Source organism: Microchirus variegatus, assembly GCF_963457635.1.
Source record: "Microchirus variegatus genome assembly, chromosome: 9".
Classification (NCBI taxonomy): domain Eukaryota; kingdom Metazoa; phylum Chordata; class Actinopteri; order Pleuronectiformes; family Soleidae; genus Microchirus; species Microchirus variegatus.
Window position 1 is genome coordinate 24,870,664 of NC_139810.1, and position 15,713 is coordinate 24,886,376.

The 15,713-nt window shown below is 39.0% G+C and overlaps 4 protein-coding genes across 4 annotated transcripts; 2 read left to right on the forward strand and 2 right to left on the reverse strand.

Annotated features, from left to right (window-relative positions):
- Positions 1–2,763: 2,763 nt before the first annotated feature.
- LOC310932229 (UDP-glucuronosyltransferase 2B20-like) lies at positions 2,764–5,504 on the forward strand (the record flags this gene model as incomplete). Its single annotated transcript, XM_083895521.1, has 2 exons — positions 2,764–4,276; positions 5,467–5,504. 2 exons carry the CDS (start codon positions 2,764–2,766, stop codon positions 5,502–5,504), a joined length of 1,551 nt encoding a protein of 516 aa, XP_083751647.1.
- Positions 5,505–5,822: 318 nt separating this feature from the next.
- LOC310932230 (P2Y purinoceptor 1-like) lies at positions 5,823–6,788 on the reverse strand (the record flags this gene model as incomplete). The annotated part of the gene is made up of 1 exon (XM_083895522.1): positions 5,823–6,788. One exon carries the CDS (start codon positions 6,786–6,788, stop codon positions 5,823–5,825), a length of 966 nt encoding a protein of 321 aa, XP_083751648.1.
- Positions 6,789–10,353: 3,565 nt separating this feature from the next.
- On the forward strand, positions 10,354–13,183 carry LOC310932231 (UDP-glucuronosyltransferase 2B20-like; the record flags this gene model as incomplete). The annotated part of the gene is made up of 2 exons (XM_083895523.1): positions 10,354–11,866; positions 13,164–13,183. 2 exons carry the CDS (start codon positions 10,354–10,356, stop codon positions 13,181–13,183), a joined length of 1,533 nt encoding a protein of 510 aa, XP_083751649.1.
- A 1,567-nt stretch (positions 13,184–14,750) lies between these two features.
- LOC310932232 (P2Y purinoceptor 1-like) lies at positions 14,751–15,713 on the reverse strand (the record flags this gene model as incomplete). Its single annotated transcript, XM_083895524.1, has 1 exon — positions 14,751–15,713. The coding sequence occupies one exon, from the start codon at positions 15,711–15,713 to the stop codon at positions 14,751–14,753; it is 963 nt and encodes a 320-aa protein (XP_083751650.1).

The window sequence follows — 15,713 nt, forward strand, 5'->3', positions numbered from 1 at the left end:
GAGGGACCTTTAAGTTAACATTTAAGTTAACATTAATTGTTGTGAAGAATACATGTTATGAGCTTCAAAACCATTGTGTGTTCCTGTAAGGTTAGGCATCCAACAAGTTAATACAATGATCTCCTGCTGTGGCTGGCAAAAAAAAAAACCCGATGGCTGTAACAGGAGAAAATCTGGGCGGAGTGATTTTAGAGGAGTCGTCTGTTTGGCTAAAAACAGGCAGCAGAATGGCCAGTTAGGAAAAGTGAAGTTACACATTCACTGTTCTGACCAGCGTGGTCGATTTTCCTGGGTCTGGGTGAGAAGTCAAAGACTCTCTGTAGACTGTAGCGGCACAGGTCTGAGGTAAGGACTGGCTTCTTCATTTTTTAAAATGTATTTATTTACTTTGTTGTTTTTTACATTTTGTATGGATTATGTGGTTTTAGTGCATCGATTCTTGAGAGAGATGTCACTATTTTTACAGTTTTAATACGTAAACAGGATGCAACACGTGCAACACGTGCAGCTTCACTACGTTCGGCTTGAAACTTTCTTTCTCAGTAACATTATGGAGAACTACAAACTGTCACAACATTAATTTCACGCTCAATGTATACTGCAGTGAAACCGTGCATCAGGGTTTTTTTTTTTTGCCACATCCTATGTGCACAGTTTCACTGTTACCCTGTGGTGATGACCCACATAAAGATTTTTTTTTTTAGATTACAAGATTCGTCACACAGGTTAAGCTTAACTGTCAGATATGGCACTTGACTGCAGATTTTTAGCTTCAGTCGTATTCACTTTTGATATTTAACCCACTATAGATGCTTTATGACAAGACTTCCTACTTTTCTTTAACACTTTTGTTGAAGCATATAACTTTGGTGCTTAATTGATGCTGAAAAAATCCAAGATGAGCAATATATGAGCAAAATATTGTACTGAGAAACAAAGTACGACCACTTGTGTATCTGTACAGCACATAACCTACACAACAACAGACCACAACACACGTAGAGAGACTCCAAGACAATGGAAAGTCAACCAGTGACACTCTGACAAGGAAACATAAAACACATGGTCTTCTTCAGGAATTTGAACAATTCCATCCCCCACTCCAAAATAGTTTTGGATTTCTGACCCCTTGTCATATTTCTACTACCCTCACACCCCACGCAAAGTAACTAAGTAACTTTTACTTAAAGTACATTTCAAATGAACTACTTTTTACTTCTACTTGAGTACATTTTCAGATGACTACTTTTACTTCTACTTGAGCAACATTTCATCAAAGTATTGGTACTTTTACTTGAGTACAATATTTTAGTACTTTTTTCACCTCTGGTTATGGGTGTGTAAGGTTGTGTGACATCAGTGAGGCTGCAGATTGCAAGAAATGGGGGTGTGGTTGGCGGGTTCCTCTGCTGATACCTCGCTTTTCAACCTATAATTAAAGCAAGTCCCGTCCCGTTGGTAACCTGAAGATTACAATTACCTGGATGACCGAGAACCTTCACAGAAGTATCTTCCAAACAAAAGTCAATGAATCTATGGAAGAGATGGAAACATTTTTTTCTCGATTCTCTTCAATGGAAGACGGTTACAATTAGGGATGCACCGATTAATCGGCCGGTTCCGGTCACTGGCCGATTAACCGGTGCATAATTTACTTATTTTTGTGTAGGTACTATGTTGTGAAACATGTTTAAACTTAAATAAACTACACATACAGGTAGTGATTCGTTTTTGTATTTTTAGTTGGATATTGGATGTAAACTTATTGTATTTCTATGTTAAAATGCTCTATTAAAGAAAACATGCAAAAATGTATATCTTTCTGTATGCTGTAAAGTGGTTTAAAAAATTGAAATCGGAATCGGCTAAAATCGGTATCGGCAGGTCAAACTTCTTGAAAAATCGGAAATCAGTGCATCCCTAGTTACAATTTACTTACACTGAGTTACCATGTATCTGTCATCTAGGCAGCTCTGAGTTAAATTCCTTCTCTCTGTATTTTGCAATGTCAATGTTGGAGCATGGTCAAAAATCCCATATCTCCATCTCTTAAATGCTCTGCCTATAGTGACACATTTCAAAATGTTTATTGTCCAACTGTTTTTAAGACTACTTATTTACTCTTTTGGGGGTTAGGGTTAGGATCACCTATACAATTTGTTTGTGTTTTCCATTGAAAGTCGCACTTTTATTGAGAAAAGAGTTGCAAAATGAATTGAAAATATAGTCAAGACATTGACAAGATTAGAAATAATGATTTTTATTCAAAATGATAATACTGCCCTTTCGTCAAGAAGAAAGAAGAAACCAGCAAAACTGTTTTCAGCTGTGCTAACATCAATGCACAAGGGTTTTCTAATCATCCAATAGCCTTCTAACACAATTAGCAAACACAATGTACCATTAGAACACTGGAGAGATGGTTGCTGGAAATGGGCCTCTATACACCTATGTACATATTCCATTAAAAACCAGACGTTTGCAGCGAGAATAGTCATTTACCACATTAACAATGTATAGAGTGTATTTCCGATTCATTTAATGTTATATTTATTGAAAAAAATAGCTTTTCCTTCAAAAAATAAGGACATTTCTAAGTGACCCAAAAGAAATTTGAACGGTAGTGTATATTTATCACACAGTTCCTTAAAACAGTCATACTGTTAGAGAATATGAAAATCATTGTGTAAATGTGTGGGTTAACGTGTGGCATGTACAGGTTGCTCAGATCTGTTTGGTAAGCTCTGTCTTTCTGTTACAGGAATGGGGTCATATCCAGCTCTGGCAGTCATTCTGCTCTTTGCAGCAACTCTGCTCTCCAGGTGTTCTGGTGGAAAAGTGCTGGTCTACCCTGTTGATGGGAGCCACTGGCTTAACATGAAAATCCTGGTGGAGGAGCTTCATTCTCGGGGCCACGAAATCACAGTCCTACGCTCTAACACCAGCTGGTACGTTTCTGAGTTCTCAGCCCACTACAGCTCCATTACTGTCCCTCAGGCGCAGGCCCAAAAAATAGAGAGTCAGTCCTTCATGACCTATTACTTGAAGAGGTCAATAGAGATCAATCAACATAAAGGCTCTCTATGGGCATTTCTGGAGTTTTACAACCATCTTTTCACAATGATGTATGAGAACCAGCAAGCTGTGGCAAAAATGGTCACCGATATTTTTGAGAATAAGACGCTGGTGGAGGAGCTGAAGAAAACCAGATATGATGTTTTCCTAACTGACCCAGTATTTCCAGGTGGTGTGCTAATTGCTCACTACCTTCAACTTCCCATGGTTTTGAATGTACGTTGGATTTTAAATGGAGATGCTCACTTCGCCTTCGCTCCTTCTCCTCTGTCCTACATCCCTCAACTGTTCTCCAGTTACTCTGACAAGATGGACATCTTTCAAAGAATCAACAACATAGTCTATCATGGCGCATTGGTTTACATGTACTACTATGTGTCAAGTCCACCTTACCAGGCTGTGTGTGATAAATATTTCGGAAAAGATGTCAACGTCATGTCTCTCATGCAAGGAGCAGATCTGTGGCTAATGCGAGTTGACTTTGTATTCGAGTTCCCTCGGCCCACCATGCCCAATGTCATCTACATTGGAGGGTTCCAGGGTAAGCCCGCCAAGTCTCTTCCAACAGATCTAGAAGAATTTGTGCAGAGTTCTGGAGAACACGGGGTGGTCATCATGACTCTGGGGACACTGCTGAATGACCTTGGCCCTGAGGTATCAGAGATCATCGCCTCAGCGTTTGCCAACCTACCCCAGAAATTTGTGTGGAGACACACCGGCAAACGTCCGAGCACACTGGGAAACAATACCATGTTGGTGGAATGGCTGCCTCAAAATGATCTACTCGGTCACCCCAAAACCAAGGTTTTTATGACGCACGGGGGCACCAACGGCATTTACGAGGCCATCTACCACGGTGTCCCAGTTCTGGGAATTCCTCTCATCTTTGACCAGTACGATAACATGGTGCGTTTAAAGGCCCGGGGAGTGGCAGAGATTGTTGATGTGACAACTTTGGATGTTGACACTCTTACAAGTGCTCTGGAGGATTTTCTGGACCCAAAGAAACCCTACAAACAAAACATGATGAGACTCTCACAGCTTCACCAGGACAAACCAATGAAACCATTAGAGAGTGCCATGTTCTGGGTGGAGTTTGTCATGAGGCACAAAGGAGCAGCACATCTGCGCACCGAGTCATACAAGATGCCATGGTATGCCTACCATTGTCTAGATGTGATGGCAGTTTTTGTAGCATTTGGTCTGTTAATGGTTACACTGGTTTGGGCTTTCTGTAAATGTTTATTTAGATGTTTTGTATCTACTAAAAAATCAAAAACCAAATCCAAGAGTGAATAGATAACTTCATATGAAAATTAACAGACTGCAGTGAGATAAACTTTTGAAAGTTAGGAAGGAGATTTATATTATACACAAGTTCTAAATGAGAATAAGATTTGTATTTGGCAGAAATGGGATATTAAATAACTAGTGATGCTTTTTATCATCTAGAATTTTTGTTTTCATGTTTTTAATGGACAAACTAAACACCTTTTGAGTTTTAATGATGACTTAAGACTATAGGTTCTCTTACATGACAAGTGAAAGATAATATTAATGTGCAACATGCAACTTCATCAATAGATGTTTGCTAAATCCTACTTGCAGCACGTTTAATATATTATTTTTCTTAGTGTTAAAACGATCAAAACATTTTTTTCCACATGTCAAATAAAGAAAATCAACAGTCATGAATGTGAATATTGAATTTTTTTTACGATGGGTTGTTTTTCCCTTTTAATTCATTGTTCTTCCCTGGTGAAGCTAAAAGAATGCTGAGTGAAGAATAATTACAACTTGGGTAAGTATTAGTGGAAAAATAAAAAAAATAAAAGTAAGAAGTCTAATGGTGCAAGAAAAAGCACTTTGGGAGAACAAGAAGTCAGCTGTAAAAATCTATCACAGTTTACAGGTTTCCTCAATTAACTATTCTCGTTAATGTGTGCACACACACACAAACACACACACACACACAAAATCGTCCTGCAAAGGCATTTTGAGGGAAAAATCAATTTATCACACAATGTGACTCCAAAGTTCAATTTGCACTTTGTCTAAAGTAGTTATGCAACAAAAAGTGGGGATTTTATCAGATACAAAAAAATCCAAAGAGTGAGGATGATGATAACCAGATCAGAGAAGAGTACAATGATTCTGTGTTTGTTGGAGATTCTGATTTAAGTATTTATGTTTATACGTCAGTCACAATGGCATGAGAACAAGACATCTGCTTTATTCTGTTTTAATTGTAGAAATTGTACACTTTTTCTTTCCCCAAGGTTGACATAGGCAAATATCTTGCAGGTGCCACTTAAAATAAAACACATCTACTGTAGAATATTTCTTCGTCTTCTAAATTGATGCAGTTCCTCTTCTGTTCTTTGCAAAAAGAAACTGGGTCAGAGCTCGGCTTTGATGTTTTAGGTTAGACTAAAAAAAAAAAGTCCCAACGTTTTTGTCTTCCTCAGTTCCTCAAAGCTATGCAAATCAGTTGTCTCGAAACTACTAAATACATACATGTGGATAGGTGTTATATAACATTTAAACACCTTAAATAACAACATGTCATTCTTGTCATTCCCACAACCTGTTCTGGCATGAAGAGTGATCATTTGTGGACCCTCTCATTTTCTTTCTTCTCATATGGGAGTTTTGTCACAACAGGCTCATTGCCAACACTTGAACATTTCACACATTTTGAACAGTTGACCAACCTATTCACTAAGAGATGAGACTTAAAATGTTTACTAAATTTGAACGCCAGGTGCATTGTGTGGCACGGAGGAAAAGCTGAACATCAGAGAGACTCGCTGCAGCAGCCTTCTGAGCTGAGCAGGAATCTCTTCATTGACATGCAGGTAAACCAGAGGGTTGAGAGCACTGTTCAAACACACAAGGCCCCGACTTAGCTGATGAGCAATGTAGACTCCATTAGACCATCCATGGCACACGCTCTGTTTTAGCAGAACTCTCGATGTGAGGGTGAGATTCTTGAATACATGATAGGGGGTGTAACAAACTGAGAAAAGGAGAATCAAGATGAACAAAAACCTTAAGCTTCTTTTTTTGAGTACCTTGTCGGTGGTATTTTTGCGAACGAGTACGACAATCACATGTCCGTAACATCCCAGCGTGATGAAGAATGGGATGCAAAATCCAGTCAGTGTCCATCCAAGGCTGTATTTCAGATAACCCTCAACATAGTCTGTAGCAGTGGTGTGATAGCATTTGTTTCGGCCCCTTTTGGTTTTGGAGTAGAACATGTCTGGAAGACTTTGGACACCCACCAACAGCCAAACCAGGACTGAGACAGCGACTGAATGCTTGACAGTTATTCTTCCCAATACTTTCATTGGATGAACGATAGCCAGGTACCTGTACACACTAATGCAAGTAAGGAAACCGATGGTGCCATATAAATTCAGGTTGAAGCAGAATCTTGTTGTCTTGCAGAATATAGCTCCAAAGATCCACTCACTCTTCCGAAAGTAATAATCCACCAAAAATGGAAGCGTGGGCAGATACAAAATATTTGCAAGTCCAAGGTTGAAAACGAACACATTGATGTTCCCCAGTTTCTTCCATTTCCGCGGCAAGGATTTCATTCCCCATCCATTTGCAACGAGGCCAATGATAAATACTAAGAGATACACAGAAGGCAGGAATGTGTATTCAAAGCCTATGGTTATTTTAGCACAGGTGGTTCTATTCATCCTGTCCTCTACAAAGGATCACTATCTATTGTTTTCTATGTGTATGCTCTGTACTATGAGAGATGAAAGGAAAGGAGTTCCTGTTTAAGACCTGATGGTCTTGAATGAGGATGTGAGGTCACAGATTAAAGTTTTCCATCCAGATATGAATTTGTTTGTGACTTGTACGCAATTACTGATTACAGATATACAATATACTAACTCATGCCCAGTTTGTGTCACTTTCTCCTGTTTGTGAGTCCAGTCTTTTAAACCCCATGTTTTCATGTGTTAATTCATTGGCTGGAATGTGCCAACAGCAGGTTTCAGATTTTCGGCAGGTCACCTTGAACTTTTGATTGATGGTTGAAGGTTGATTGTTTGATGGTTGATTACATTATAAAATTCCCTATGCATTCCAGTCTTTAGCACACAAAGTACTCACATATGATTATTTTTCTTGGGTGCTACAGGTGCTTTATCATGTAGGAAGGTACGAGTCTCCCTCTGGTGGTGATGGAACTCAACACCATCAGAAGGAGACTATAACAGAGAGAAAACACTGACAAAGCCTTTGTGAGCACAACAAACTGAAATTAAAGTTTAGTGAAGTCATTCTCCAACATAACTAAGACTTCATAAAAGTCCAAGGCGGTTGTATTTTTAAAGGATGAATTTTTATGACATTTTATGGTTATTTATTTCTGTGTATTCACACTTTTGAATTGACTGAGCAGCTGTGTCAGATGTTTACAGTCTCTAAGTGATTTCTCCAGTTAAACATATTCTATGTAAACTCTATATTGAAAGGCGCCTTCAAATATAATGCATTATTATTATTATTATTATTTAAAGGGACACTGTAGTATTTATGGGTTTAGATGACCCAAAATCCACTTTTGTATACATATTATGTGCTCCTGTCTAGTCACTGTATAATATTTTTGTTTCATTTTCGTAGCGTTTCAAAAAGTCATGTAAAATAACATGGTCGCGGGCCGCTGTTGCATTGCCACGACGCAATGTTTCTACGGGAGCCTGTATAGACAAACCCGAGAGAACAAATCGAGCGCCGAGACGAGGCGGAGAGCGGATCTTTTTACGCGTTTAGAATGGAGGACCACACGTATTTTACAGCGGATAAAGGAACACCAGTACCTGACCATACGCCCGCACCACGGAGAAAGACGACGAGGACAGCATTTGACCGGCTGAGGATACCGTAGCGCTCAGGGAAGGGAGGGGGTGAGCAGAGGAGCAGTTCGTTGTTGTAAATTTCAGCCTCTCCTCTAGATGTCACTATAAACTACTTATTTCACCTATAAGTTAACATTAATTGTTGTGAAGAATAAATGTTATGAGCTTCAAAACATGTGTGTGTTCCTGTAAGGTTAGGCATCCCACAAGTTAATACAATGATCTCCAGATGTGGCTGGCAAAAAAAAAACAGATGGCTGTAACAGGAGAAAATCTGGGCGGAGTGATTTTAGAGGAGTCGTCTGTATGGCTAAATTCTTCCCTCCTGTTTTTTTCTTCAAAACAGGCAGCAGAATGGCCAGTTAGGAGAAGTGAAGTTACACATTCACTATTCTGACCAGCGTGGTCGCATGATATGGATTTTCCTGGGTCTGGGTGAGAAGTCAAAGACTCTGTAGACTGTAGCTGCACAGGTCAGAGGTAAGGACTGGCTTCTTCATTTTTCAAAATGTATTTATTTACTTTTTGTATGGATTATGTGGTTTTGATGCATCGATTCTTTAGAGAGATGTCACCATTTTTACAGTTTTAATACGTAAACAGGATGCAACACGTGCAGCACAGCGGCTTCACTACATGTGACTTGAAACTTTCTTTCAGAGTAACATTATGGGGAACCACAAACAACATTTAATTTCACGCTCAATGTAGACTGCAGTGAAACCGTGCATCAGGGCTATGGTTTTTTTTTTGTTTTTGTTTTTTGCCACATCCTATGGGCACAGTTTCACTGTTACTCTGTGGTATAGACCCAGATATAGTTTTTTTGAGATTACAAGATTCGTCACACAGGTTAAGCTAAACTGTCAGATATGGGACTTGACTGCAGATTTTTAGCTTCAGTCGTATTCACTTTTGATATTTAACACACTATAGATGCTTTATGACAAGACTTCCTACTTTTCTTTAACACTTTTGTTGAAGCGTATAACTTTGGTGCTTAATTGATGCTGAAAAAATCCAAGATGAGCAATATATGAGCAAAATATTGTACTGAGAAACAAAGTACGACCACTTGTGTATCTGTACAGCACATAACCTACACAACAACAGACCACAACACACGTAGAGAGACTCCAAGACAATGGAAAGTCAACCAGTGACACTCTGGCAAGGAAACATAAAACACATGGTCTTCCTCAGGAATTTGAACAATTCCATCCCCCACATAAAAAGGGTTGTGGGTGTGTAAGGTTGTGTGACATCAGTGAGGCTGCAGATTGCAAGAAATGGGGGTGTGGTTGGCAGGTTCCTCTGCTGATACCTCGCTTTTCTACCTATAATTAAAGCAAGTCCCGTCCCGTTGGTAACCTGAAGATTACAATGACCTGGATGACTGAGAACCTTCACAGAAGTATCTTCCAATTAACAAAAGTCAACAAATCTATGGAAAGGATGGAAACACTTTTCACAATTCTCTTCAATGGAAGACAGTTACAATGTACTTTCACAGAGTTACCATGTACTTGTCATCGTCTAGGCAGCTATGAGTTCAATTCCTTCTCTCTGTATTCCGCAAAGTCAATGTTGGAGCATGGTCAGAAATCCCATATCTCCATCTCTGAAATGCTCTGCCTATAGTGACACATTTCAAAATGTTTATTGTTCAACTGTTTTTAAGACTACTTATTTCCTATATATAAAAAAAATGTGTTTTCCATTAAAAGTCACACTTTTATTCATCAAAAGAGTTGCAAAATGAATAGAAAATACAGTCAAGACATTGACAAGATTAGAAATAAGGATTTTTATTCAAAATGATAATGCTGTCCTTTGGTCAAAGAACCAGCAAAACTGTTTTCAGCTGTGCTAACATGATTGCACAAGGGTTTTCTAATCATCCAATAGCCTTCTAACGCAATTAGCAAACACAATGTACCATTAGAACACTGGAGAGATGGTTGCTGAAAATGGGCCTCTATACACCTATGTACATATTCCATTAAAAAACAGATGTTTGCAGCTAGAATAGTCGTTTACCACATTAACAATGTATAGAGTGTATTTCTGATTCATTTAATGTTATATTCATTGAAAAAAAGGTGCTTTTCCTTCAAAAAATAAGGACATTTCTAAGTGACCCCCAAAAAATTTGATGTGTGTAGTGTATATTTATCATACAGTTCCACCAAATATGACTCACATAGCGTCTCATATTGATAAGCTGTATATAAAACCACATGGTGTGACATGCAGCTTATCTGTCAGATCATTAAAACAGTCATACTGTTAGAGATTATGAAAATCATTGTGTAAATGTGTGGGTTAACGTGTGGCATGTACAGGTTGCTCAGATCTGTTTGGTAAGCTCTGTCTTTCTGTTACAGGAATGGGGTCATATCCAGCTCTGGCAGTCATTCTGCTCTTTTCAGCAACTCTGCTCTCCAGGTGTTCTGGTGGAAAAGTGCTGGTCTACCCTGTTGATGGGAGCCACTGGCTTAACATGAAAATCCTGGTGGAGGAGCTTCATTCTCGGGGCCACGAAATCACAGTCCTACGCTCTAACACCAGCTGGTACGTTTCTGAGTTCTCAGCCCACTACAGCTCCATTACTGTCCCTCAGGCGCAGGCCCAAAAAATAGAGAGTCAGTCCTTCATGACCTATTACTTGAAGAGGTCAATAGAGATCAATCAACATAAAGGCTCTCTATGGGCATTTCTGGAGTTCTACAACCATCTTTTCGCAATGATTTATGAAAACCAGAAAGTTGTGGCAAAAGTGGTCACCGATATTTTTGAGAATAAGACGCTGGTGGAGGAGCTGAAGGAAACCAGATATGATGTTTTCCTAACTGACCCAGCATTTCCAGGTGGTGTGCTAATTGCTCACTACCTTCAACTTCCCATGGTTTTGAATGTACGTTGGATTTTAAATGGAGATGCTCACTTCGCCTTCGCTCCTTCTCCTCTGTCCTACATCCCTCAACTGTTCTCCAGTTACTCTGACAAGATGGACATCTTTCAAAGAATCAATAACATAGTCTATCATGGCGCATTGGTTTACATGTACTACTATGTGTCAAGTCCACCTTACCAGGCTGTGTGTGATAAATATTTCGGAAAAGATGTCAACGTCATGTCTCTCATGCAAGGAGCAGATCTGTGGCTAATGCGAGTTGACTTTGTATTCGAGTTCCCTCGGCCCACCATGCCCAATGTCATCTACATTGGAGGGTTCCAGGGTAAGCCCGCCAAGTCTCTTCCAACAGATCTAGAAGAATTTGTGCAGAGTTCTGGAGAACACGGGGTGGTCATCATGACTCTGGGGACACTGCTGAATGACCTTGGCCCTGAGGTATCAGAGATCATCGCCTCAGCGTTTGCCAACCTACCCCAGAAATTTGTGTGGAGACACACCGGCAAACGTCCGAGCACACTGGGAAACAATACCATGTTGGTGGAATGGCTGCCTCAAAATGATCTACTCGGTCACCCCAAAACCAAGGTTTTTATGACGCACGGGGGCACCAACGGCATTTACGAGGCCATCTACCACGGTGTCCCAGTTCTTGGAATTCCTCTCATCTTTGACCAGTACGATAACATGGTGCGTTTAAAGGCCCGGGGAGTGGCAGAGATTGTTGATGTGACAACTTTGGATGTTGACACTTTTACAAGTGCTCTGGAGGATTTTCTGGACCCAAAGAAACCCTACAAACAAAATATGATGAGACTCTCACAGCTTCACCAGGACAAACCAATGAAACCATTAGAGAGTGCCATGTTCTGGGTGGAGTTTGTCATGAGGCACAAAGGAGCAGCACATCTGCGCACCGTGTCATACAAGATGCCATGGTATGCCTACCATTGTCTAGATGTGATGGCAGTTTTTGTAGCATTTGGTCTGTTAATGGTTACACTGGTTTGGGCTTTCTGTAAATGTTTATTTAGATGTTTTGTATCAACTAAAAAGTCAAAAAACAAATCCAAGAGTGAATAGATAACTTTGTATGAAAATTAACAGACTGCAGTGAGACTATTGAAAGTTAGGAAGGAGATGTATGTTATACACAAGTTCTAAATGAGATGAGTGAAGATAAGTGTTTGTATTTGGCAGAAATGGGATATTAAATAACTATAGTGATGCTTTTTAGAGTATCACCTAGAATTTTTGTTTTCATGTTTTTAATGGACAAACTAAACACCTTTTGAGTTTTAATGATGACTTAAGACTATATGTTCTCTTACATGACAAGTGAAAGATAATATTAACCCTTACCCTAACTTCATCAATAGATGTTTGCTAAATCCTACTTGCTGCACGTTTAATTTATTATTTTTCTTAGTGTTAAAACGATCAAAACATTTTACTCCACATGTCAAATAAAGAAAATCAACAGCCATGAATGTGAATATTGAATGTATTTTACAATGTTTTGTTTTTCCCTTTTAATTCATTGTTCTTCCCCGGTGAAGTTAAAAGAATGCTGAGTGCAGAATAATTACAACGTGGGTATGTATTAGTGGAAAAATAAAAAAAGTAAAAGTAAGAAGAAGAAAAGGAGCTTTGAGGGCTCACAATTTATCCCACAATGCGACTCCAAAGTTCAATTTGCACTTTGTCTAAAGCAGTTATGCAACAAAAAGTGGGGATTTAATCAGATACAAAGGGTGCAAAGGGTGAGAACAGTCGCAGTGATGATATGATGATGATGATAACCAGATCAGAGAAGAGTACAATGATTCTGCGTTTGTTGGAGATTCTGATTTAAGTATAACAGGCTTTACATATACACATCAGTCACAATGGCATGAGAACAAGACATCTGCTTTATTCTGTCTGTTTTAATTGTAGAAATTGTACACTTTTTCTTTCCCCAAGATTGATTGCCACTTAAAATAAAACACATCTACTGTAGAATATTTTTTCGTCTTCTAAATTGATGCAGTTTCTTTGTAAAAAAGAAACTGGGTCAGAGCAAAAAACAGTCCCCACCTATTTGTCTTCCTCAGTTCCTCACAGCTATACATATCAGTTGTCTTGAAACTACTAAATACATTGTGGATAGGTGTTAAATAACATTTAAACACTTTAAACAACAACATGTCATTCTTGTCATTCCCACAACCTGTTCTAGCATGAAAAGTGATACATTGAGAGCTGTGGACTCTCTAATTTTCTTTCTTCTCATATGGGAGTTTTTGTCACCAACACTTGAACATTTCACACATTTTGAACAGTTGACCAACCTATTCACTAAGAGATGAGAATTAAAATGTTTACTAAATTTGAACGCAAGGTACATTCTGTGGCACGGAGGAAAAGCTGAACATCTGAGAGATTCGAGATTTGAATGAGGATGTGAGGTCACAGATTAACATTTTCCATCCAGATATGAATTTGTTTGCGACTTGTACACAATTACTGATTACAGATATACAATATACTAACTCATGCTCAGTTTGTCCAGTCTTTTAAACCCCATGTTTTCATGTGTTAATTCATTGGCTGGAATGTGCCAACAGCAGGTTTCAGATTTTCACCTTGAACTTTTGACTGTTGGTTGAAGCTTGATTGTTTGATGGTTGATTACATTATAAAATTTCCTATGCATTCCAGTCTTTAGCACACAAAGTACTCACATATGATTATTTTTCTTGGGTGCTACAGGTGCTTTATCATGTAGGAAGGTACAAGTCTCCCTCTGGTGGTGATGGAACTCACCACCATCAGAAGGAGACTATAACAGAGAGAAAACACCGACAAAGCCTTTGTGAGCACAACAAACTGAAAATAAAACTGACATTTTATGGTTATTTATTTCTGTGTATTCACACTTTTGAAAACTGAGCAGCCTTGTCAGATGTTTACAGTCTCTGAGTGATTTCTCCAGTTAAACATAATCTATATAATCTCAAAAACATACTATTTATGTAAAATGCCATTGTATAAACTGTGTAGGACAACTGAGGAGCTAAAGAACTGACAATTGTTTTGGGATGAGTCTAAATTTCATCTCAAGTCTAAATGAGCAAACTGCAAATGTCCGCTTGCAAAACTGGGGAGTTAGGAACAATGAGTTAAGCTCATTGCTCACCATATCAATAGATATATCCAAAATAAACATTTTATCTTGTTCATTTATGCATGACATCATTAGCTGCTTAAATGGATTTGACATTATAGATCACGCTATTACTCTAAATTCGACCATCTAGAATAAAAAACTATTTTCATAATAGTCACATGTAGTAATCTGTAAATGGGTCGCAGATATCAGACACAGATTATATTTGGGCGGCAAAAAAAGGTTTATTTACAACTACAAACCTCAAGTCTCAGATTAAATCACATGCTTTGAGGTTCACCAAAAAAATAAAAAATAGCCAAATAAACACAAGTACTATAAATCAGGAATATGTCTAAGGTTGTCCACCTTATTTTTTCCATCTATCCACTGGGATAGTGGGACTATCCCATTGCAGGGACTGCATCAGCTGAGATGTTCTAGGTGTACCTTCATCATGTATTGCTCTGCAGCCTGTTTGCACAGCCTGTAGACACAGTTGAAAACAAAAACTTGTGAAACTGTTACAATCTGCATGCTGTAGTTGAAAGCTCAGTCAACTTCCTGTGTTTAAAAACACAACCACAAAATGTGGTCGAGTTACACTCTGTAATGCTTTACAGGCACACATCGAGAACGGATTAAGGCATGTTATCTGCAATACGAGGGGTAAGAACTATGATGTCATTGCATTAGATGTTGTAAAGTTTCAGACCATTTACATCCAGACAGTTTCAACGAAAGTGACTGACAGCTGCCTGAACGCTCGACGAGATCGCTGCAGCAGCTGTACGAGCTGTGCGCTAATATCTTTACTTCCATGCAGGTAAACCAGAGGATTGAGAGCACTGTTCAGACACACAAGGCCCCGACTTATCTGATGAGCAATGTAGACTCCATTAGACCATTCATGGCAGATGCCATGTTTGGTCAGAACTCTTGACCACAGATTTAAGTTCTTGAATAAATAAAAGGGAATGTAACAAATTGAGAAGAGAAGGATCAAAATAAACAACAACTTCAAGCATTTTTCTTTCAGTACATTGTCCGTGGTATTTCTAGAGCAGAGTACGACGATTACATGTCCATAACAGCCCAGTGTGATCAGGAATGGGATACAAAAGCCAGTCAATGTGCTCCCAAGGCTGTATTTGAGATAGTCTTCGACAAGGTCAGAATTGGTGGTCTCATAGCACTTCCAAGTGTTGTTTCCAGACTTTGGGTAGAACATGTCTGGGAGACTTTGAACACCCACCAACAGCCACACCAGGACTGAGACAGCGACTGAATGCTTGACAGTTATTCTTCCTAATACTTTCATTGGATGAACAATAGCCAAGTATCTGTACACACTAATGCAAGTAAGGAATCCAATGGTGCCATATAAATTCAGGTTGAAGCAGAATCTTGTCATCTTGCAGAAGGTAGCTCCAAAGATCCACTCACTTCCTCTAAAGTAGTAAACCATCAAAAATGGAAGTGTGAGCAGATACAAAACATCTGCGAGTCCAAGGTTGAGAACAAACACATTGACGCTCCCCAGTTTCCTCCAGTTGTGCAGCAATGACTTCAATCCCCATCCATTAGCAACCAGGCCAACAATGAATACTAAGATTAAAACAGGAGGCAGGAATTTGCTTGTAAATTCAAAGCTGACACGAGGACAATCTGTGGTATTCAT